Raw genomic sequence first — 25,997 nt, 5'->3', positions numbered from 1 at the left:
ATCTGAAGGAAGAGGACAAGATTAGTTTAGATATTAAAAGAGTCCTTAATAAAACACCCAAATGTAATATTAAGGCTAGGATCCAATCATAATATATTATAACTTAGAAGAGGTACGCCGTAATCCAAGCTATAACATATTTGAAAGGTAGGTGAATGACGATTCACCAATTTCCACCACGAAAACCAAAATATTAAATATTAGGTTTTTGATTGGTTTCTTAGAAATTCCTAGATGCTTTTGAGATTCAATGAACTTTTCAAAGGCATGTTTCAATCTCGAGTGTGACCTCCAACTTTTGTGACTGGGATATCGAGGATCACAAAACGAGGTGTGAAGTAACCATATAAATCACTTGGTACCTGATGTGCACAAAAGTAACCACTAATTTTAATATTTATAACCTAACAAACTTAGATAACTATGCACTTATAGGCAGTGTACCTAGTCAGATTACAATATAGCTTAGGTAAGTCGGGTGTCGATCATAGGGAACGGTGGTGAATTAATTTAAAATATTTGATTATAGGTTACAGGTCACAAAAAAGAATAAAGAAGTAGTTTAATAAATCTCAAACGAACAATTAATTGACAACTCTCGATAAACCAACATGAAAGCAAATCTCTTCAGGTACTTTGGTTTAGATAAATTACACCTTAAAAACATAGACAATTGCATACACAAACTCATTTATTCATGTTTACCGATTCCTAAAATGATTAGATTCGCGTTCACTATAACTAATCCTTTAGCAAACAAGTTAATTCAAATAGTGATCAGTTGATTAAACTAACATGCTTCCTAGTGTTCAGTTCGTATCAAGTAAGACTTGTAAATATAGTTAATCAAATTGGTCGTTCAATTAACCTCTTGTTGATGGTCATCAAACAAGGCTCACACATTAACTTACTTATTCTCAAGTTAATTCTAGTTTCACATTCGTTATTCCTAGACTTATAATATCGATGGTCATCAAAATTATAAGAAACAAGCAATCAAGCAGATGTTTATACAACTCAACTTACTTAATAATTAACAGCAAACAATTATCATTAATACGTAAGAATCTTCTAACAAGCTTGGCAAGATAAATTAAACATAAACAAATAATTCAATATAGCAATTTAGTCTAATAATCAAGGTTTCATTCAATCATAAACACAAAGTAAAAGGTTTTTACACCCAAATCAGAAACTAAATACATAATAGTAACACACTAGAATGCTAAACATGGTCACGTTAGCAACCCATATGATTACCGACATGTATCCGCTCTCGAATCCTTCCGATCTCCGCTCCTGTTAGCTTAACGGTCTTTCGGCCGCCTTCTAGACCCTCAAAACGGCTTAACAGAAGTTAATTATCGACTAAATTAGGTTGGAAGTCGAATCCCCTCTTCTGGTTAGCTAATAATCGTCTTTTATAACACTTGTAACCGACTAACGTACGCTGGGCGTAGTGAAGATTAATATGCGATGGAGTTATCTGGATGCCAGCCGTTACGCGGGGCGTACATCATAATCTTTTCTTTTGTGCTCTAAGCCCGATTTCCGCTTCAATCTTTTCTTTTGTGCTCTTATCAACAACGAATAGTTGCACATCATAATTCAAAGCATTATAAGTACTTTTTAGTTCTAAAAGAGAATAATAAAGGCCAAAATATTAAGATATAATGTATAAAAATATATATAAAAATACACATATCAGTACCCTTAAAGTTTATCACTCAATCGATGTGCCGGTAAACCACACACGCTCCACCGATACTATGATAAACCTGAAGTCACCCTTTACCTACCTTGTTAAGTCCAAGTTAGTGTGCCGGTTAACCACACATGCTCCACCAACGACTTAAACAAAGTGTAAAGTGTAATTTCATGGATTAACACCTTATTCACATTTTTCCTAAAGTAACTAAGATTGGGAATTTAATAAAAACATTTAGTTACTTTATAATATACATCATACTTTTAATGAGAATTTATAAGTCCTTGTCCTACCCGTTCGGCTAACGACCCTCCACCAGTCAAGCAAGCGGTGGGTGAGAGTGGACACCCATTAAGTTGCCATTTTATAGGCAACAAACTTATACCCACCTTATAGACCGGCTTCGTGAATGAGGCGTACTAGCGGTAAGACGACTTTGATCTTATATATATATATATATATATATATATATATATATATATATATATATATATATATATATATTATTAACTTATAATATTATAAGTATAAGGGTAGAATTTTAACTTCTAAATTCTAAGGTTTGGAACTAAAGTTTTAACATGACTTTACTTGTTCCAAAACTTGAGGGAAAGTTTTGTAAACTTTCCAAACTTTTCATTTCTTGTAACTTATGAGTTTATTAGGGTATTAAAAATGAAGACTCATCATTTTTATAACCCATATGTTCTTTTAATGGTTTTTAAGCAAAGTGACTTTTGGTTTTCCATAACTTGAGGACAAGTTTTGGACTCCATTAAAACACATAATGATCAAGAATTAATCTACCACATAGGTTACAAACAATTCCTATGATAATCTAAACATCATAAAATCAAGAACATGAACATGAACACTTTCATGAATCAAAATTACACTTAAAACTTTGTAATTTTTGACAACCTGTTGTTGTAAATGGATTAACAAAGACATTACACCATCTAAAACAAGTTTTCAAGTACCAAAACAGTTTAGGGTAATGTTTCTAGTCCATTTCCAGCAACTAAAGTCGAAAATCTGCATTCTGAGGCTCCTACTCGCCGAGTGCACGAACCTACTCGGCGAGTAGGATGAAGATACACATGAACTCGGTGAGTCCCCGCATGGACTCGGCGATTTCATCAGGTAGATTGCACAAAATCGACTTTTTTCAACTATTTAGCACAAATAACAAACAAACAAGCCTAGGCTATGATACCACTGATGGGTTTTGAGCATTCTAACACTTCTTAAGTGTAGATGCAACCCTAATAACCTTGGATCTATGTTTGTCTAATTATCATGCAAAGTTGAATTCCAAGGTTATATTCCTATCTAGCATACATGGGGAACAATTTTTAACTTGAATGAAAGATAGAATAACTTACCTTGTTGTTGCTTATGTTCCTTGAAACCTTGTGAGCCTAGCACCCCAAGTGTGATGCCTCAAATGCTTCACACAACACCAAATGCTGTTGGAAAGACTTTTGAGAGAATACACACGTCTTAAAATCGGCCTAGCCCTCTTGTTTCATATGTGTAGCCAATTTTGGTGGAGAATGGGACTCTTATATAGTGTTGACACATCTAGGGTTACACCATGTAAACCCTAATGTGCCATGACTCTTCATTTCCATGACCCATGGGTTTGTAACTCTCATGGAGCATCCTATGGGTGGAACCCAACTTGATAATCCATGGAGCCTCTTAGCCCACTATACAAGATATGGATGATCTACATAATCAACCCATATATTTAATTAGTTATCTTTTGATCACTTAATTAATTCTAAATTAATTCTTGACCAAACTAATTAAATAGTATTATTAATATATTAGAACTAATAATATATTAATAATCTCCAAGTGTTATTTCTCATTTAGTCTATCCAATTGCATGGTGCCATGCAACCCAAATGGACCATGCCGGGTCGGGTCAAGTACTTACCAGAAATAGTTATGGACTTAGACAACCTTATCCAACAAGATTATATTTGTTGTCTACATGATTTTGTATGTGCCTGGTAGGGAGGTGAGTGTGGGCGAGGTCCCGTATCTCATCACTAGCTGAGTATGGATGGGGTTCCATATCTCGATATTAGCAGAGTAGGGGCGAGGCCCGTGATAGAAAGGATGTGAGTGTGGGTGGGGGACCCGTATCTCACTACTAGTAGGAGTATGGATGGGGTTCCACTACTTCAGAAGCAGACAAGGGGCGGGGCCCAAGTCAGACGAGGCCTTAGATTAGGGTACAGTTAGATTATGTTTATGTATGTTCTAGTATATTATTTGATCGTATGTATGTGTATGGCGAGCGAGGCCCAGAGACAGACGGGGTCTAAGGGAAACAGATCTATATACAGAGTGAGGCACGATGTGATGCCGGGCAGGGCTCAATGCGGCGGGCGGGGTCCCGGTATGTGGATACGTGTTCATGGTTATATATGTCATGTATGGAACAATTGATAAGTACGGTATGTGGTAGGTTGGGGAACTCACTAAGCTTCGTGCTTATGGTTTTCAGTTTTGGTTTCAGGTACTTTCGGTAGCGGAGGGAAGAAATCGGGATGATCGCATGGCACACACCAAGAGGTTTAGCCTCGGATGTTTACTCTGATAATATGAACAAATGTTTTGAAAAGATACTCTGATTTGTTATATAACCCTTTTAGCATGTTTGAAATGATTTAATACTATGGTTTAGTAATGTTTTAAACAGAAATTTTTGGTCATGATTTTTGGGACGTTAGAAAAAAATAATATATATATATATATATATATATATATATATATATATATATATATATATATATATACTAGTAGTGTACAAGTGCGATGCAGCGAAGCCAATTGTTGCTTTTGGCGATTAGTTTTCGACGGCGATTAGCTTTTTGGTTGGATTTTTCACAAATAGTTTCTTTTCAACTGTTAGTTTACTCTCAGTGGTTAGTTTATTCTCAACGATGAGATCCCTTTAGCAAAACATGTCTGAGTTTCCAATCTTTCTACAATTATGAATCTTAAATATTGCCCTGTTAGTTTTTGGCAAAAATTACTTTTCTTTCGGCAATTATCTTTCTTTCGGTATGCTGTTTGGGAATTGTTTTTCCCCAATTAGATTACTTTTCTTTTCTGCTAATATTTTATTTTCGACGATTATTTTCTTTTTTCAACTCATGTCTCAATTAGTAGTATTTATGACCATTATAACCGGAAAAACCTTAAAGTCGAATTAAACAAACCATTCTTATAATACATTATGTGATTTCTATCTCTTTCTAACCGGAGTTTGCTTTCGGAATTATTAGGCGTATTATTTGATTGGTTTTATCAATTTTGTAACATTTTAGAATATTGATAATGGAACCAAATAAGATTCAACTTAATCGGTTTTAGATAGTCTGTTTGGTTTTATAACAAAAAACATATAATATTTCATATCATTAAAAAAAACAAAAATATATAGAGGAAATAGTCAACGAATAAAAAGATTCAGAAAGATTTTCATAAAATTATCAGCGGAGTGTTTGTGTATATTCTTTAACAACTTATAACTATATGTTTTATTCTTTACCCGTCTAACAATAATATGTATTTTATTATGTATCCTTAGTAGGAATGGAACTTGTAACTATATAACCCATAATAACAAACTATATTTCAATTTTGTAACCAATAAAGACATTGTATTTATTTGTTATATATTGTTTTCATCCATAAATAAATAGAAATTTGATGCTATTTTATTCTATATCCGCAGTAACAATAAACTTGTAACTATATAACCCATAAGAACATTGTATACTTGGATTTTGTTACCAATAAAGACAATTTATTTATTTGCTACATACTGTTTTTATCCATAAATATATATAAAATTGATGCTGTTATAGGTAATGAGTTATTTATTTGCTACATACTGTTTTTATCCATAAGATATCTTGTAGAATGAAGGAATAGCTAATCACTTATCTTAGGACCAACATTTGATTTGAATCGGAGTTTGACAGTGGCATTGGAAAGCACACTTTGCTATTTAGTTCAAGGTTATACTTGCAATTGTAGTTATAGACATATCCAAGTGGGAGACTTTGCTATTTAGTTCAAGGTCATACTTGCAATTGTAGTTATAGACATATCCAAGTAGGAGACTTTTGGATTAATGTGTCTAAGCTCATAACTAAATTTTTATAAACTTGCAATTAGAAGTGAAGTCCTTTTTGGGTTGCCCTCATAACTAGAAATAGCTAGAAATAGTATTAGGAGAAAGAGAAAGATAATTTATTAGATTATTATTTGATTAATAAACTAACTAGAAATTATGATAAAATGGTTTGTTAATATATTATGTGATTAATATATTAATTATAAATAAATAATTGATTCTTTAATTAATATGGTTAATGAATTAATATGAAATCAATCAGATTTGGTTAATTAGTAATCAGAATTGATCTGAAATTAATTCGAGATTAATTGGTATTAATTAAATGTGCAATGTTGAATTGTAATTGTTCAATAGTTGAACAAAAAAAATAATTCAAGAACCTTCCATGGTATGGACGGTTTTGGTGGACTTCTTAGGTTTTTTAAAGCCTCATGGTTGCATATAAGGAAAGTATTTTAACTTGGATGTTGGTCATCGTTCACAGCGAGAGAAAGGGGAGCAATTTTAATTGGTTAATGGGTGGTGGATTTCACGTCTAACCGGCATTGGGAGGGAGAAGGTATGATGCGTCGACGACTTTGAAGGAGTTGGAGGGCTTTGTTGTCAGCGGTGATAGCGGAGGTGATGTCGTTGGCGGAGGCAGTGGCCGACCGGTTGCAGATCGAAGATGTAGTAGGAGTAGCAAAAGATATCGTGTGAAGTAGAAAGAGAAGGGGGAAAGCAGGAGTAGGGCAAACGGTAGACACGTTCTTTCTTTTAACTTAAACTTGTTCAGTGAAGCTCACCCTTTAAGATTCACACATTTACCAAATTGCCCCTATTTTAAAAAAAAACAAAACAAAAGCGAATTTACTAACGGAATGAAAAATTGTTGATTTCCGTTGGTAATCCGTCGGTATTCCGTCTCTATTGCCGACGGATTTTTCCGTCGTTAAAATTCTATCAATAATACCCACTTTTTTAGTAGTGACGTAAATCTATCTTTATTTGGTTTTCTTGTCATATTTTAACCGTTTAGTTTATTGGTTCTCCTTATTAATTAGTTTATACATAATGAACAAAGAAATTTATTTCAAAATTAATGCCTCATTTTAGTATTTTAAAATTTTCAAATCTTTAAATTTATTTTATAACATCTATAAATACCCAACACAGATCTTCTTAAACACATACATTTTTTTTTGTTTTTAATCCCTGATATTGATATTGATTGATCTATTTTGAATAACCATGAAGCGTTTTGGCTTTCTTGTTATTGTGATGGTAATTCTCACACTGCTAGCAGGCAAAGTATATCCACAATCCAGGGTTTGCAACATGCTTGATATTGAAGATTGTTTTTCAGCAATATACAACCCTGGTACACCACCGACCGAAAAATGTTGTGAGAAACTAAAACAACATAGAAAATGTTTTTGTTTTTACAACCGACGCGGATTCACACTCGGTTTCGTTCCTGTTGTTGATGCTTGTCATATCGAGTTCCATGATTTGTGTCCCGCATTATCTAAATAGTTTATACTTTACTCAATAAAATTTGTCATTTGCAAGGAAGTGGGATATGATTCTATTATATATTCAAAAGATTATGTGTTCATATATTCTCTTTAATTTTGTTTGGTTTTATAATATTCGTTATTGTGGCCCTTAGTTTCTTGCTTTTCATATCATACTTGTGTCTGCATAAATCATTACATGTGCACATGGCATTCACGCAAAGATTACCATTTTTATTTAACGAAGATCAACAAGAAAAATCTAAAAACCACCTTTCGAGAAACACAACATGAAGAAAAACAAACCTTGATTTCACTATATCTAATTCAAACTTTCCCTAAAGCATATCTTTATCTTGAATAATAATTTTGACAACATTTACATAACAGAAACATATATATTTTTGGGAAAAAAAATTACTGTTTAAACTGAATTCAAAAGACCAAACAAAAAATATTCAAATAGAAATTACATGTCTTTTCATATTGAAAATACATAAAGCAGCTGATTTTGTATTTGAAAATCATAATTGAATGTATCGGTAGTCTTAAAGGATTAAAAAACAACGAACCCTTGATGTCAGTAATGTTTAATTATGAGTTTATTGGTTTTAAACATTCAACACAGTAGATGCAATCCTCCGATCTTTTTTTGATTCAATCATCTCTGTCCACCACGGTGGCTCCATCATTGTCAAACACCCGTCATGGCTCTATAATTCGATGCTCGCTAGTGGCTATGTTAAGTGATGTCATCCTTCGATATTTTTCATTTAGTGAAGATCCATTCCTTTTTTTTTCAGATCGAGCCCAGCCATGTATAAGGAAAGCATCCCCACCGTACCGAAAGTCAAATCGTAGCGACATTGGTGTTGGGTGACGTTTTTACAGATCTTTAATTTTGTGATAATGGAGTCGGAGTCGAGGATGACTTTGTAAATGTACCTAATGAATCATTTCGTGTGATAAATGATTTTAGGTAGGAAAGTTATTCTTGGGCCGGCCCAAAGACTGGACGAACAGGCGACGACGCATGGTATAAAAAGTCAAAATTATATGTGTCGTACTGTTGTTACCAAATTGTTTGAAGGAGGGGCAAAAAACGAAGGGCGGGAATCGGAGTATGGTCAGTGGCGGATTTATATTGTATCCCGGGGTATCCCGGGATACCCCTCAAAAAAAATTTAATAGTGTGAATTTTTTCGGAAAAAATCGTTTTATATTGCGGTTTTATATCAGGAAAAAAGTTGGGCTACCCTAAAAAGTTTCAGGTTATTTCTAAATGGACCAAAATACAAACTAGCCCATACCAATTGATTTATTGAAACAAAGAGGTATTAAGATTTAAGCCCAATAGTCCAATAAAAAAAATTAGAACCAATATTAAATGATATTTTGTTCAAAACACGACAGCTATAAAAATTAGAATGCATGTTTGCAAAATTTATATTTTTTTATTGTAGGTCCATAAGCCCAATAGGCAATAGTCCAATAAAAAAAAGCATACGTAATTAAACACATATTTGATCGTGATATCTCAATTGCCGATAAACACATATTTGATCGTGATATCTCAATTGCCGACTTCTGGACTTCTCAATTGCCGACTTCTGTGACGTGAACGCAACGAGCATTCTCAATTCTCAAATCTCAATTGCAAAATTCCGGGCACCTCTTTCGCTCACCGGATATCCCATCACAATGAAACAAGTTAGTATAATCAAAATACTCATCCCTATTATGTTTTTAGGTTAATTAAAATTCATTTTTTTTTGTTATTATGTTTGAAAAATTAGAAATTAACAATAACTTTGTTAAATTAGGAATAGGGTTAATACTTAATGCTTATTTGTTGTTGGAACTTGAAATCAAGTTATAGTTGATATATTTTTTATTATAGATTGCTATTTGTTCAATTATTGTTGAAATTGGGAATCAGGATTATAGTTGATATACCTTCATAATTGATAATTTGACTGTAGGTTACTAGGTTGTTATTTATTGATTGTTGTTGAAACTTGAAATCAAGTTTATAGTTCATATCTTTTTTATTGTAGGTTGCTATTAAAAGTTTTTTCAAAAGACATTTAGATGTTGGAGACAACAATGGTGAAGGAACTTCTAAAAAAAATAGGGCTAATGAAAATAATCAAGTTCCACAAACTAATCAACCAATACCAAAACCACAAGAAACACAATCCATAGTTGTAGATTTTTATTGAAAAATTCTTTACCATTTCGTGGACATGATGAGACGGAAAAGTCTAATAATAAAGGACTTTTCATTGAAGTATTATATTTGATTAGAGAAGATAATGAGAAGATTTTTAAAGTTAATTTAGAAAATGCTCCAAAAAATGAAAAGTTGACTTCTCCCACGATTCAAAAAGATATTGTGGATTGTTTTTCAAAAGAGATAATTAAGTCTATTTGTGATGAAATTGGTAAAGATGTGTTTGCTATTTTAGTTGATGAGTCTAGTGATATTTCCAAAAAAAAAAAAAAAAAACAAATGGCTATAGTTTTGAGATATGTTGATAGACTAGGGATTGTAAAGGAAAGATTTATTGGAATTGTTCACGTGTTGGATACATCTTCTTTGACTCTTAAAGCCGCCATTGATACCGTATTTTCCAACAATAACTTGAGTATGACTCAGGTGAGAAATCATAAAATATTTATTCCTTTAAATTTTAATATGATATTAGTTTTATTTTTATTTCTTATAGTTTTTTTTATTAATTTATTTAAATATATAGGTGAGGGGACAAGGTTATGATGGAGCAAGTAATATGAGTGGTGCATTCAACGGTTTGAAATCTTTGATTTTAAATGAAAACAGTTCTGCACATTATATACATTGTTTTGCACACCAACTTCAATTAGTGGTTGAGGCGGTTGCAAAGAAACATGATGATGTTGATGAATTCTTTGAAAAACTAGCTTTGGTTGTTACTGTCGTTTGTGGTTCTTGTAAGAGAAAAGATATGATACGAGAGATGCAAAAAGATAGAGTGGCAGCTGAAATTGGTATTGGTGAAACAAAAACAGGAAAAGGGTTGAATCAAGAGATTTCTCTTGTTCAAGCTGTAGATACTAGATGGGGTTCACATTTTAGAACAATTGTAAGTTTGGTGAATTTGTTTGCAGAAGTTGTTGCGGTATTTAAATATGTCAAAGAGGAGGGGTCTACTTTATCTAACCGTAATCAAGCAAAGGGTATTTTGTCATATTTCAAGACACTTGATCTCGTGTTTCTTTTACACTTGATGTTGGAAATTCTATGTCTCACGGATACCTTGTCAAAGCATCTTCAAAAAAAAGATCAAAGTATTTTGGAAGCGGCTTCGTTAGTAAAAAGGACAAAGAAAGCATTGCTAGTTTTTAGAAAAGATGGGTTTTCACAAATTTGGAAGAAGGTATGTGCTTTTCGTGAAAAACATAGTATTGAAATTGTGGACATGTCGGGATATTATGTTACCCCCACGCAAGCGTAGGACCAATAAGACTAATCAACATCATTTTGAAGTTGTGATTTTTAACACAATTTTAGATATGCAAATTCAAGAATTTGGGGATAGATTTAGTAAAGTTGGCACGGAGTTGATGGAGAACACGGCGGCATTGAGTCCTTGTGCCTCATTTTCTATTTTTGATAAAACAAAGTCGTTAAAGCTAAGTGAGATATACAAAATCGATTTTGATGATTCAGAAAGGGCGCTACTTAATGGACAACTTGATATCTATTATCACTCTTTGCTCCATGATGAAAGATTTTTCAACTTGAAGGGAATTGCCGACCTCTCTCGTTTGTTGGTGGAAACCGGGAAGCACCTCTCTTTTCCTTTGGTTTATAGATTATTAAAACTAGCTTTGATTTTGCCCGTCGCAACCGTAACCGTTGAACGGTGTTTTTCTGCAATGAAGTTCTTGAAGACCGATTTGCGTAATAGAATAGGTGACGATTTTATGAAAGATGCTTTGATTTGTAGTGTAGAAAAAGAAGCACTAGAGAATGTTAAGACTGAAAATGTAATTACTCGCTTTTGTAAAATGAAAGATCGAAGAGGTGATCTTTAAAATGTAATTTTGTTATGAAAATTGAACTTTATATCTAATGAAATTGCGGTTTATATTTTTTTTTCGTTATTGTATATTACACACAAAAAAAAATTTGGGATACCCCTTAAGTTTGACCCTGGCTCCGCCACTGAGTATGGTATCGTATTTCTTCGTGTATAGGGCAAGACCAAAGGAAATTAGTCAGAATTTTTGAAGAAGGAACTAATACACAATCTTTATCTCCTTTCGTAAAATTCGCTCTTCCTTTAAGTGAGTTTAAGGCTGCCCTAAAGTCTTTGAATAGCCGTCCACAACAGCTTCTTGATCATGCCTGAAAAACAAAACATGTCACACTCGAGATTTGTTTACTTGATGATAGTAATTCCGACATTATCCAAATTGTCATCCCTATATGGCATATGCAACTATAAAAATTAATAAATTCAATCGTACATAATATTTTATGTCACTAATATTCATTTTAATTGTGGCATAACGATATAAAATGCCGCTATTTTTCTAATCATACAATGCCACTAAATGTTTTCTTTTCAATTAACAAGTTACCATTTATATAGACCTGGCAATGGGGCGGGTTTGGAGCGAATCGACCTTAATGCAAACCCTTTTAACAAATTCCAAAACCCGGTCTAAACCCGCTCCATAACCTGTGGGATTTTGAATAATCAAATCCATACCCTTATCTACCGAATCAGCAGATATCCAAACCCGTCCCGTAACCCGTAGGTTTTTTGAATAATCAAACTCATTTTACTTAAATCATAAAATCACATTTGTTAAATAGAACAAATGTTTATTTAGAAAACACATTATGTACTCGAAGATTTTCGATTAGAATTAAAATCATTATTGTAGTTACTTCCGATTGGTTTTTGACCCTCGATTTCATTGACAGAGAATAGCAATTACAAATTCTATTCCGATTGATAAATGAATTTATTGATTTATAAATGAAATTTGTGATTATATGATGAAATAAAAATGAAATGACATCATGATTCTTAGGAGAAGACTGGAAGTCTATAAGTTGAGTCATCGAGTCCTATGTAAAACCAGTTTAGTCTTTGGACTTTCGATTGGAATTTAAAGTAAGACTTAGGAAATATAAAATATAAATTTATAATTCTAAAATTTATATGGGGCGGGTTATAAATGGAGCGGATAGGTGATGATCCATACCCGACCCTTTTAATAATAGGGTTAGCGGGTACGGGTCGTTAACGGGTAAATGAATAAAAAACTATGCTCCAAACCCGTATAATTGTTAAGGGTTTGGATCGGATCAGGGTCAACACCCGCTCCATTGTCAGGCCTACATTTATATGGCACTATAAATTTTATCGGATTAATTTTCGTTCCCCCCTCGTTTCCGTATTTATGTCCCCAAAATTTTGAAGAGGTGAAAAATGTCAAAAACATGTTCCCTCATTGAAAATTTTTTAATATGTAAATTTTATTAAATAGGGAAATCGACAATCTCTCGTCTCAGTTCGTGCTCTTGTCCGCCCTACTCCCTCGTCGGCCATGCTCCTCGTCGCTGCAGATGCTCTCGTCTTCCCACCTGACATCAAGCTTCCACTATAAACCCATATGTTATGAAAAGCTTTTGCCTGAATTGTCTAGATCATAACTCTACTGAATGTATGTGACAAGATTACACATTGCTCAAAAGTTCTAAACTTGGTGCCAATTATTTGCATAAACACCATCAGGTTTCATTAAGACATTGCAAACAGAATGTCATGAATCACAAAATAGCAAGGGGCTTCATCATATTCTATCAAATGCTTGAAAGTGAAAACATTATATGTATCTGGGGATTATTTGCATGAGTGGGTAGCCAATTTTGGTAGGAAACTGCAAAAAAGCCACAACAATCTAGGACAATCAAAAGGTTACATTATATATCATCAAACACACAGAATTACAAGCCATTGATACTAAAAAGGATTAACTGAAATCTACACACTAAAAAGTAATAATGGTAATTCTTTGACAATCAAAAGGGTACATTATATATCATCAAACACACAAAATTACAAGCCATTGAAACTAAAAAGGATTAATTGAAATCTACACACTAAAAAGGAATAATGGTAATTCTTCAATGGTACTTGATCATTGATTGATTTTTCCTTTATTTAATTAACTTTCCTAATTGTTTCTAGTAGACATGTAAATTATCTTTAATTGGATTTGAACCGTTTAGTTGATTGGTTTGCTTATTAATTAGTTTATACATGACGAACAAAGTAATTAATGTCAAATTTAATGCCACATTTTAGTATTTTTAAAATACTTGAATCTTTAAATTCATTTTAAAACAGCTATAAATACCCGACATAGATTTCTTAAACTCATATACATTTTTTTTTGGTTTTACTCCCTAGTGTTGATTGATATATTTTGAACAATCATGAAGCCTTTTGGTTTTCTTGTTATTGTGATGGCAATGCTCACATTGATCCCTCGCAAAGTATATCCACAATCTACACATTGCAACATTCATGATATTTCAGATTGTTTTTCAGCAATAGAAGACCCTAATTTACCACCAACCGGAAAATGTTGTGATGAACTCAAACAATATAACCGTTGTTTTTGTGTTTATCAAGAACGCCACTTCTCATTCGTATATGTTGTTCATGCTTGTCATTTGGAATACCAATATGTTTGTCCTGCATTATTAAAATAGTTATTATTTTAATTAAATATAATTTGTCATGGAATTGGGATATGATTATATTTTATATTTAGAAGATTTTATTTGGTTTTACAATATTCATTCTTGTGGCCTTTAGTTTCTGCTTTTCATATCATACTTGTGTTTTCAAAAATAACTAGGGAAGAACGCCGCTTTGCGGGGTTGGACATGCCTAAGAATTGAAAAGAAAAAGAGCAAAAATTTTATTGAGTTGCATTGTAAAGGGCAACAATGTTATTGGAGCTCAGAAAAGTTTACAGTTAGTATAATCTACATTTATCTCGAGCTTACTAATTCTAGATATTTCACGCCCATTGATTAAGACTTCTAAAAATAAATAGGAAATGAATATGAATAAAAAAGAAAACCATAACTAAGAATTAAGTGAAGTTGCAAAGTTTGTAAAATAACATTAACGATACAAATCTAGCATTAGTATTATTGAGAAGATTGCTAGTTGTCCCAATCTTAACATCATACTTCGACCCTGTAACAAAACGAAAAAGAAATTGGATTTCATAAAAATTCTGACAAAATCATAATGATTATTGTGAATTTTTTTTAAAAAAAATATACCTGATCCCAGATATGGTATTTGGAACCCATGAGATTCATTGTTCCATTATAGCGTTGAAGGACTTTGTCTAAACCTTCATGAGGTAATAAGTTGATGGACTTATAATGCTCTGATTGACTTTATTCATTATTTTCCAAACAAATTGTAGAATATGAGGGGTTTTTTCGAGAAACACTAAAAAGCTTGAGGGTTTATTTGGAAGTATTTAGAAGGTTGAGAGTTTTTTTTCGAAAAAAATACAAAAATGCAAGGTTTTATTTGGACAAAAAAAAAACAAATTTGAGGTTTATATGTTGTGTTTCTTTTTTAGGAGTAAACCTCATCTTTATTTTTTTTTCCATGAAAAAGAGCTTACATATTTTCATTTTTTCCAAACAAAGTTATTAAACTGTCTTTTTTTTTTCCAAAGTACATTACATAGCATTATGGAATGTTTCCTTCTGAAGCACACCATGCTCTTCCTTTCTTCTCAGACACCTAGAAATTAGGATAAAGTGATTATAAAATCTTGATGCATGTTTTCTAAACCACACGAATTTAATGATTTACATATTTCATGATCAAATCTGTTATCAAGATTCAATATTGGATTTTTGAGAAGATGAGATTCAAGAACAAAGAATCATCTTACCACTCGACTATTGCCTCCATCAACATCTACTTTGTTCCCCAATACAACAAATGGGAACTTGTATGTGTCAGAACGGCTAGCCTGAAATATCATGACAAAATCTTCAGTAGTTAATAACATGTACATCATGGTGTTAGACTGTGTTTGTGTGTTGTAAATTATAATGAATCAGTGAGTGACACCTATTACCTGAATCAAAAACTCTTCCCACCAATTATTTAGGTTATCAAATGACTTCTTGACATTAACATCATACACAAGGACACAACAATCTGCACCTCTGTAAAATGCCACACCAAGGGTTTGAAACCTTTCTTGTCCTGCTGTATCCCATATCTGAAAGTACACAAAATATCATGCCATTTAGGGTTTCTAAAACAATAATGTATATTATGGATCATTTTGGACGCATGTCTACCATCATAAAAGATGATGAGAGGGAAAGAAACAGAGAGAGCATATCATACAAAATGGAGAATACATCTACACATGTAATGTTCTAATGAGATATAACTAAATGTGATTATCAAATATAATGAGCATGTTGCATAAGAAAGATATGAGATGAATATGGAAAGAGGAAGAGGAAGAGATAGTATGATGTAGACCTGCAATGTGAAAAGCCTATCCTCGAATTGGACTTCTTTGGTTAAGAAATCAGCTCCAATGGTGGCTTTATACTGATTACTGAAGTTTCGATTCACATATCTAAATTAGAACCATTTAAGGGCAACATTAATAGGACAACTGCATTTTGATTTTTGAGATTACTGAAGTTTCGATTCACATATCTAAATTAGAACCATTTAAGGGCAACATTAATAGCACAGCTGAATTTTGATTTTTGACAGCAGACCTAGTTCTAGTAAATGCAGAATTGGTAAGAGCATCTTTGAAATTATAAAATCATTAGCATTTAATGATCTGATCTAATCCCAATCTTTTACTCATAAAGCTTGAGATCCGTATAACCAAAATATGTGGTTAGACTAAATGGATTCACATCCAAAGTAGTGTAGCTTTCTATGAACAGAGGGAGTAAAATTACGATCGGTAAGTTTACTGCTATATTTGGGATGCAAATCACAAATAATAATAATAATAATAATAATAATAATAATAATAATAATAATAATAATAATAATAATAATAAATATCTTAAGTACACATCAGAAATAAGAGATATTGTGTATGTATTGTAATGTTTACCAAACACCACTAACCAACTAACCTTGATTGAGTTTGCAGGTATACCAACCATCCAGGCAAAAGAAAACTAGCTGAAATAGCAAATTGACCTATTAATATTTTAATAACACAAGAATCAGACTAATCGAACATCACAATCAACATATGTTCGTTTGTTTTCTATTAAACAGGCTAAAGGCAGAAAAGAGCATTCATTTGAATGTGACATAATCATATTAAGATACAAAAGCCTTCATGTAGTAAAACATCAAGCAATTAAAACTATACATCGAAGATTGTAAATAGGGGGAAAATAGTGAAAACTTCAATTGAGAGGAAGCCATCTGATAGTATGTTAGCAGCTGTGTGAGTATAAATAAAAACGAAATTAAAGGACTTTCTGTTTTGCCATTAGGTGAATAAAAAATATCATGACACACTTTCTGTTTTTCACCCTCATTCAAACTATTTCTAGGCGACGTGAAATTGTTCGATCTACAAAGCGTATTAGACCTTGTCTCTCCTGGTGCCCTCGTGTTTTTGATAAATGAATGCATATTGACCATAGTGTCCCTGATGTTGGGCTGGAGATTATTGCCTGATGTCTCACTACGTCTCAAGGTGATAGTGAACTTTGAGATCTGATCTATAGATTTTTCAATTGAGTTAGTTAAGGGGTTGGTATCTTCCTTCTTTAGTTTCTTTGGACGAAATTACCCTTTGGTTAAAGGATTGGCCTCTTCCTTCTATGGTTACTTTACCTTGGTTAAATCATAATTTTTTTTTAACAATTGATCACAAATAACTTACTGTCGTTCATGTATTTGGGTTTTTATCTCGTACATGCCTGTGGAAGTACTATTGTAAGTCCCCAATCAGCTTGTGTGTCAATCAGATCCGTTTGATGGTGCGGAATTCCAATCAAACGGATGATGTTAGATAAAATAGAAGAGAATGAGAAGAAGAATAATATTAATCTCAATGTATTGATAAATAGAATGATGATACTGATACAAGAGATTCACACACACTAACACACATTTGTTCTTCTCTCTCTCTATTCTATGTCTCACACGTTCATCAATCTCTACTCCTCACCCCTAACACCTATATATATACAAGAGGAACATGGGCCGGAGAACATGGGCCGTAAATGGGTTTACGGCCGTAAACACCAAGCTGTTTAAGACACAAAAATACATTTTCCTAGAAAAGCAAAGTATAAACCATATTTTTTACCCAACAATCTCCCCCTTGGTTTATAGCTTTCTTTTCTTAATTGACCCAACAAGCTCCCCCTAAAAAGTAGCTGGCTTTTCTTGATAATATTCATTGAGAGCTTGACTTCAACATTTATCTTCAATTTCTTCACAGCATCAGGATGAACATATGATTCTTCCATGAATGACTTCATCTTGAGCAGTTGGGCAATTCTTCAAGATTTGGCATTGAACGCACATTGGGTGAGGAGGCTTGACGTATTGATTCTTGAAAGATAGCGCTTTCAGCTTGAGAATCTTCAGAGAGAACATCAGAAAGAACAAATCTTCTGGATCACTTCAGCAGGTTTAGGATAGCAACAGACTGATTGAGGAGGCTTCAATGCAATCTGACAAATAATCTTCAATTTCAGCTTCACCTTGCTTTTGGGGTTGAAAAGTTGAATGTTGAAAGAATAATCTTCATTTATTGTTCCTTTGAATGAGAATTCTTCGATGCTCACGGATGAAAAATCTCGATACAGTCTCATCTACACCTGGATTCACTTTTCAAGACAAAACAAAACTAAAAGAAAACTTAGCACACAAATTAAAACATAAATAAAAATATTTTTGGATTTTTGATTTTCTAAAAAAAATAAAACATTAATAACACTATTTTTTTTAATTCTTTTTTTTTTTTAAAATTCTCCTCCTAAATTTAAATTAGAAGAACACTATGGAGAAACTTAACAAAAACAAAAATAATAGCTAACTTTAAGAGTGATTGGGATCAAAGTTTTTAGACAGCCTTTATCCGTTTATCTGTATCTCTCCCTTCATGAATAGATCTGGTCAATCGCCGGTATTGTGGTCCACTTAAACACGAGAGATTGTGACAAAATTAGGAGATACTATAAGTGACAAGACAATGTGATCCTAAATTCCTAGATAATATTCCTTAAGGACCATTCAGCTGACGACGACCAAAGATATTGTTGTCCATCTAAATTGAGCAGCGAGATCTACAGACAATCTGTATGTGTTCAATTTTAATTGTACTAGAACGTGTTTCCCGTTTCCTGATATGCTCCAGCCATCAAGGACTTCCAGAATACTTCCTTACACTGGGTGAGCAGACAATTATTAAGAGAGAAAATAGATTTAGAATGCATATGCTGTACATCCGGGTCGGATCTCTTCCAATCACGCAAAGGATGAAACATATGACTAACTGAGGTTTTTAGAGGGATTGAGAAGATAATTGTGCATATACTGTGTTCCAGGTCGGATTATAAGTCACGCACAGGAGACAGTATATGGCTAACAGATTAGAAAGAATTGCATAGAGAATATGCAGAGAGATAGAGTTGCATATGTTACAGTTCAGGTCGGATCTTCCGATCGCACAGAGGAGGCAACATATGTCTAACAGACAGAGAGCAAGAAAATGATCTTCTACAGACCTAATTTTTTCATAATTCCTCAGTCACCCCATCAATACTGGAATTAAGGATAGAATCCGCACATCGAGGAAGAGTTAAACCACGGTTCTAGATACAAATAATTTTAGTGTGACCGGTGGATTATCATGTATATCTCCCTGCTCAACCTATCTGAGCGTCGTATTGTCAAACTAAATGGATCTATCTAGGTCAAGATTTTTCAAGTCTCTAGATTCCTTAAGTTCATCTATGCCTAGTCAAGTCCATTTTAAATCTTTCGTGCCTACCAGCGCATCGAACACAGAGCCTGGACAATTCAGATTCAGTCTCTTTCACATGTTTTAGACTACCCGTTATCACTTTCTTAATATCACTTCCCAAAACATCTGCTGCAAGCACATTCCATTAACACCATATTTTTTGATTTTCTAATGTTTTTGGATTTTTTTTAAATTAAAATTTTCTAATTTTTGTTTTGTTTTTATTTCTCCTCCTAAATTTATGCATAGGAGAGAAACAAAAGTAAATGCGCAAATTTAAACTATCCTAAAACAAAAATTAGTCTTTAAAGCGAATCAGCTTAAGAAAAACTCAAGAGTATAGAGAAGAAAATTCAAACCGTAAGTCACCGATTGAATTTGCATCCAGAAGGTCTGAGAACAGCACGTATAATCTCAGAACAGATCCGAAAATTCTTCATGTCATTAAGCACTAACCCCATTTGTGATCTCTTCCTTTCTTCCTTTCCCGCAAGAGGACACATCCTCTCAAACAAAGGTTTGGATGTTGTACAATTGAGAGATATCCCCTATCATGTGCTTGGAACAGCCACTACCAACAAACAGAAGTCTGATGATATGCCTCCATAGCTGCTCTGACACAGAGTGGGATCAGTTGGTCTTTAGAACCCAGTCCATTTTGAAACTGGGTCGACCTTTGTCATCAACACACGGTAATCTCTCCCATGACATGTCCTGTTTATAACAAACAAAAGATGTAGAAATATTAGAATCATTAGGAGATTTAGGAGATTGAGCCTGTGGTACCCATTGGTAGTTGGGTTTAACCCATTTCTTTTTCGATCCGATGGGTGGCTCAACACTTGATTTGTAACTTGATGTCGGCCGTTGAGATGACTTTGATTTTGGCTTCACGGGAGCATCTTTTTGGATTTGGCTTCTTGGCTGGCATTCCCTTGCCCCTGGGATTCGGATTCTTGGCATTTTGTGCGTTCCAACCACCATTGCGCGATTGTGACCTGGAAGGGTTTTTTTTGAAGTATCTCCCACTTAACGCGTTTTTCCATCCTTGTGCATAGTAGGGAACATATGCGCGATTAGGACAATTTCTGGCAATGTGTCCAGGTGTTACACAGTGAAAACATGTCTTTTTCTTCACTATGAAGTTGTTTCTTCCTGCCCCTGGTGGCGTATCCATGCCTTGTCTCTTGCTTTTCCCACACGTACAGTTACAACAGGCACTCTGTTTCACTGGAATTGGTGGCCTGTATTTACCAACAGTAGGTTGATCAGAAGCAGCTGAGTTCGAAGCAACAGATTCAGAACTCAAGGAGATGTTGGTTTGTCCAATGGTTTTCTCCTTGTTCTCATCTTCTACTACTTTACCTACACATAAGGTAGAAACATTAGTATTTTCTACCTGAATACCACCTGAAACAAATACAGCTGGTTTGCCATATTGAAGATGTGCCTGCCTGTCAATTTCTTCTTATGTCATAGGGATGGATGTGTAGTTATGATTGAAAGGTGGAGGAACACAATCATACCTTAGACCCTTGTTTTGATTATCTTTGAATTTTAATTGGGTTTCAAATAAGGACTCGACCGTCTGACTTGACGCAGTATAATTTTTGAAACTAACATCTGTTTTTCCACACTTAATTTTCAAAATGTCAAGTTCTTCAGTTACAGCAGCAAGTTGTCTCTTAATATAGTCATAATTTTCACACTTGTTGCTATACTCTTCCTAAAGCTTCCTAAAGTCTTTGGTTTTTGCTTCTAATTCAGCCTTCAGAGGTTTCTATCCTTTCCTGAGTTGATATCCTTCGTATTTCACGTCCTCAACTTCTCTTTTTAATAAATCAATTTTTTCCCGAAGAAATTTAATCGTAGTTTCACAACCAGGACTACATGTAATTTCAGTGACCGGAATATTTTCAGACCTCATTATTTTTCCACACTTCAAAGCATCAATTTCTTCAATTACATCAGCAAGACTAAGATGATTAAGATCTTTTGTCTTCTTAATAACAGCTACATTCATATCCCACGATTTCGGAAGTGTATTTAGTAGCTTTTTGTTTATCTCAGATTTAGTTAAGATGATCCCAACTATATTCATCTTAGTAGTGAGTGTGGTAAATCGTTGCAACTGAGCTTCCAGGGTGTTTCTCCAGGGACATAATTGAACATGTTGAACTTTTGTTTCAACTTATCTTGATGATTCTCTTTCATGTCTTCAATTCCCTTATTGACCTCAAAAGCCATTAAAAGCACAACTCGAAGCTAAAATAAAACTTAAACGTCAAACTAAAATTAAAAAAACCCCTTGACTGGAAACCTCAAAAGTCAACCTTAAAAGTCAAACTCAAAAGTCAGACATAAAATTCAAACTGAAAAACTAAATTTGAAAATTTAAAAGTTAAACGAGAAAGTCAATGTTTAAAGTCAAATGTCAAACTTGAAAGTTAAAGTAAAAATTTTAAGGTTAAAAGTTAAAAAAAACGGCCATAAACCCTTCAAAAGCCGTAAACTCTTCACAGATTACAACCAAAAACGGCGATTTTTGACTTGGTAGCTACAAAACTCGATCAAAAACCCTTTTTTATCAAAAACACGAACAACAAACCCCCCTTATTTTGCCACGAACTATCCAAAAACGCAAGAATCCTTCCAAAATAATATCAAATCAGCTCCAGATCTGACAAAATTGACTGATACAATCCAATCTCTTATATAAATTGTAAATCCCTAATCAGCCTGTGTATCAATTAGATTCGTTTGATGGTGCGGAATCACAATCAAACGGATGATGTTAGATCAAATAGAAGAGAAGGAGAAGAAGAATAATATGAATATCAATGTCTTGATAAATAGAATGATGATCCTGATACAAGAGATTCACACACACTTGTTCTTCTCTCTCTAGTCTATGTCTCACACGTTCATCAATCTCTACTCCTCACCCCTAACATCTATATATATACAAGAGGAACATGGGCCGTAAATGGGTTTACGGCCGTAAACACGCATGCGGCCGTAAACACCAAGCTGTTTAAGGCACAAAAATACATTTTCCTAGAAAAGCAATGTATAAACCATATTTTGACCCAACAACTATCATCCAAGCTTTTCACTAACTCAGCATCCACTAATGAAATTTTTTGTTCATCTCTTTGCCATTTTTAGTTGCGAGTAGTCATAGATAACACATCAACAAATCAAAAATAATAAAAAGCATGTACGGAAGCCTTGAAATAAGAACCAAAACTAAAAAAGATTCGATTTTGGATTAGATACAGTAAAAAGAGAAAAAAAAGGGAGCTATGAATTTAGTAAAAACTCACTCTTTCTTTTGCACTCAGCTTCTCAGTCAAATCTAGCAGTACCTTTTCCTTGATTTCAAGGGTCGTTTTAAATTTTAATTGACTTAGATTCCTGAAGGAGAAAAAAAACAAAATTCTTTCAAATCATCAACTTTTGAACAACTCAACAATATGGTTGATTAATATTCAAGTGTAAGTGGGATAGTAGTGACAAAGATTAATAAAAAAACATCAACCGAAAAGAAAGGAACAAAACAAAGAAAAAAACATATACCTGAGAAACGGGTTATGAAGTAGGCAAGGGAAAATGTCATACGCCAAAATCACTAAGCAGGCCCTTCAATTCCCGGAATGCCACAATTTGTGGGGGATGTAACGACAACGCGCATAAAGAAAAAAATTAAGGTCAGAACAACAACTCTACCACTGATATCACCATCATGTTGTCATCTGTTATACTAAGATATAAATTGTTTCGGATCATAAAAGCCTATTTTTGGTGTTACCATGCTATAGTTAGGATGCAGAGACCAAAAGAAGCAAACAATGAAACAAAGTAACATCAATATCTGAAATTTGAATCCCAACCAAAAATCAACAAAATCCCAGATAATGATTCCTCAAAAACAACAACAGTCTCGACCTCTTCTCCGCAAAATAGGTGTGTGAAGCATTAGAACAGAAAACGAAAAACAAACAATGATTTCGAATATGGTGAATGTCGACAGTGTAACACAGGCAAAACTACAAACAAAGAACAGTCATTGAACAAATTACCTCACACAGTCGCCAACTTCAAATCCGCAACAATGAAAGGAATATAGAAGTGTGAGTTTTAGGGGTTCAATTCTAGAGACGAAGCAAAGATCAGGGCCTTAAATCAATTCAACACACGCATCAAAACAATTTTCTAGCCATGGAATGATAATCTATGAAGTCGGCGGAGAGCAGGCAGAGAATTTGTGGAAGTACCATAACGACGGTGGAAGCATCGAGAGAAAGAAAGATAAGAAAACGCAGAGCATTTGAGGCGGTGGAAAAGGAGAAAGAGAACGGTGGAAGCGGTGGAGATAGATTCAATATGGGAGAGGGTTCTGAAAGATCCAGATAAACGTATATGAAGAGGCCGCATGTGTATCTATTGAAGGATCATCGCGGTGGAGGACACGTTGCGGGTATTCAGGGGTGGTAAGTGTAGCTGGTGGCACTATCCGGAAGAACACCAAAAAAAATTTAGAGGATGTCCAATAAGAGGCAAGTATTGTTCACCCAGGCACTTGTAAATTAGTATATATATACATATATATATATATATATATATATATATATATATATATATATATATATATATATCCACACAAACATTATCTTTTATATTTAATAAAGATCAACAAGCAAAACCTAAAAACAACTTTTTGAGAACCCAATTTGAAGAAAAAAAACATTGATTTCACTATATATAATTCAAACTTTCTTTAAAACACATCTTTATCTTGAACAATCATTTTGAACAATCATTTTGACGATGTTTACATAACAAAAACATATATCTTTTTAGGAAAAAAGTTACGTACTATTTAAATGGAAATGCGAAGACCAAATAAAAGATTCAAATTAAACATAAATTACATGTCTTTTCATATTCAATATACATAAATTAAAGCAGGTGAATTTTTATTTGAAAATCATAATTCATGAATCTATCGGTAGTCTTAAAGGATTAAAAAACAATAAACCCTTGAAGTCGTAATGTTTAACTATGAGTTTATTGGTTTTAAACATTCAACAAAATAGATGCAATCCTCCGATCAGTTTTTGATTCGATCATCTCTATCTCCATCATTATCAAACGCCCGTCATGGCTCTTATTCGATCCTCGCTAGCGACAGTGGCTACATTATGTGATGTCATCCTTCGATACGTTTCATTCAGTGAAAAAAGATCCGTTCCTTTTTTTTTCAGATCGTGCCCAGCCATGTATAAGGAAGCCATGTATAAGGAAAGCTTGCCCGCCGTACCAAAAACCAAATCGCAGCTACATGGGTGACGTTTTTACACATCTTTATTTTTATGATAATGGAGTCGGAGTCGAAACGACTTTGTAAAGTGTACCTAAGGAATCATTTCGTGAGATAATGGCATGAAAAGTCTAGCGGCATAAATTCTGTGTTGTACTGCTGTTACCAAATTGGTTGAAGACGGAGAGGCAACAAACCAAGGGCGAGAATCAGAGTAAGCTGGACATGATCCAACCAAAGACCTTAACTTCTATTCTTAATTAAGTTCTATTTTTTGGTTATATAATTTCATTGATTTCATTAGATTTTGAAGCATTCATCCTTAAAGCTAGGGATGTTCGTTTGGATGGATCGGTTCGATCCAATCCAATTAAGTAAATCCAAATTGATTTCGGTTTTCAAAATATGATTCCGAGTAGTCCAAACTAAATTCAAATCCGATCCGATCCAATTAAATTACAATTTGGTTGGATCGGTTTTTATAATTCGGTTTTCAAAAACCAGAACATTTTAAAACAACATAGAATTATAATATTATCTAATTTTACAAAAGAAACAAAAACAAATTATTTACCATTGATTTAAAATTTATAAACAACCACTAAGAAGGTATATTATAGTTTATTATTTAATAGATAAAAAAAACTTTTGAGAGAAGGTACATTATAGCGCTTTAGTTTATTATTTAATGTCTTTTATTAGGTAGAACTTTTTGAACTTATTTGAAAAAAAAATTATAAAATTAATAAATAATTATAGATATATTGAAAATAAATACATAACAAATTGTTATTCGGTTTTTTTGGACTATTCGGTTGTAATTTTATAAACCAAAACCAATCTGAAATCCAAAAGAAGAATTCAGTTTTGTTGACAACCAATCCAAAAATCCAAATATCTGAACCAAATAATCCAATCCAAACTGCCCAATTGGACAATTCGGTTTTATCCAAATAGTGAACAACGCTATAATTTAGACAAAATTACATAAATGGTCCTCATGGTTGACAATATCGACCAATTATGGTCCTTATGACGAATTCTTTACACAGATGGTCCTGTGGTTTCAAAATCTTGGAAAGACGGTCCTTTTGACTAACGGCGTTAACTTTTTCAGTTAAGTCCTATGTGAAATAACATATTTGCCCTTCATGCATAAGGACGCTTTATGTAATATGTTTCTACCATAGGGACCATTTATGTAATTTTCTCTATTAT

At 33.5% G+C, this 25,997-nt stretch overlaps 2 protein-coding genes across 2 annotated transcripts; one reads left to right on the top strand and one right to left on the bottom strand.

The window, feature by feature from the left end:
• The first annotated feature begins 9,881 nt into the window (after positions 1-9,881).
• On the top strand, positions 9,882-13,036 carry LOC145098047 (uncharacterized). The gene is made up of 4 exons (XM_079035732.1): positions 9,882-10,028; positions 10,129-10,813; positions 10,923-11,401; positions 12,917-13,036. The coding sequence occupies exons 1-4, from the start codon at positions 9,882-9,884 to the stop codon at positions 13,034-13,036; spliced, it is 1,431 nt and encodes a 476-aa protein (XP_078891858.1).
• A 2,120-nt stretch (positions 13,037-15,156) lies between these two features.
• Positions 15,157-17,372, bottom strand: LOC145098046 (ras-related protein Rab7-like). Its single transcript, XM_079035731.1, has 6 exons — positions 17,363-17,372; positions 16,596-16,662; positions 15,973-16,072; positions 15,554-15,700; positions 15,365-15,445; positions 15,157-15,210 (listed from the first exon to the last, which is right to left on the bottom strand). Exons 1-6 carry the CDS (start codon positions 17,370-17,372, stop codon positions 15,157-15,159), a joined length of 459 nt encoding a protein of 152 aa, XP_078891857.1.
• Between the last annotated feature and the right edge of the window lie 8,625 nt (positions 17,373-25,997).

The sequence above is a fragment of the Lactuca serriola genome, chromosome 4 (assembly GCF_051521515.1).
Source record: "Lactuca serriola cultivar US96UC23 chromosome 4, Lser_US96UC23_V15, whole genome shotgun sequence".
NCBI classification, from domain to species: Eukaryota; Viridiplantae; Streptophyta; class Magnoliopsida; order Asterales; family Asteraceae; genus Lactuca; species Lactuca serriola.
This window is presented reverse-complemented; position numbering and strand designations above follow the sequence as displayed.

What these genes read in the sequence shown, in the direction of transcription:
- LOC145098047 (XM_079035732.1), top strand. Translation starts at nt 9,882, where the DNA reads ATGGCTATAGTTTTGAGATATGTTGATAGACTAGGGATTGTAAAGGAA. An exon ending in ATAACTTGAGTATGACTCAG is followed by an intron (nt 10,029 to 10,128) that starts GTGAGAAATCAT and finishes TTAAATATATAG; the next exon opens with GTGAGGGGACAAGGTTATGA. An exon ending in TGCTTTTCGTGAAAAACATA is followed by an intron (nt 10,814 to 10,922) that starts GTATTGAAATTG and finishes ACACAATTTTAG; the next exon opens with ATATGCAAATTCAAGAATTT.
- LOC145098046 (XM_079035731.1), bottom strand. An exon ending in ATAGGCTTTTCACATTGCAG is followed by an intron (nt 15,701 to 15,972) that starts GTCTACATCATA and finishes GTGTACTTTCAG; the next exon opens with ATATGGGATACAGCAGGACA. An exon ending in ATGGAGGCAATAGTCGAGTG is followed by an intron (nt 15,211 to 15,364) that starts GTAAGATGATTC and finishes CCTAATTTCTAG; the next exon opens with GTGTCTGAGAAGAAAGGAAG.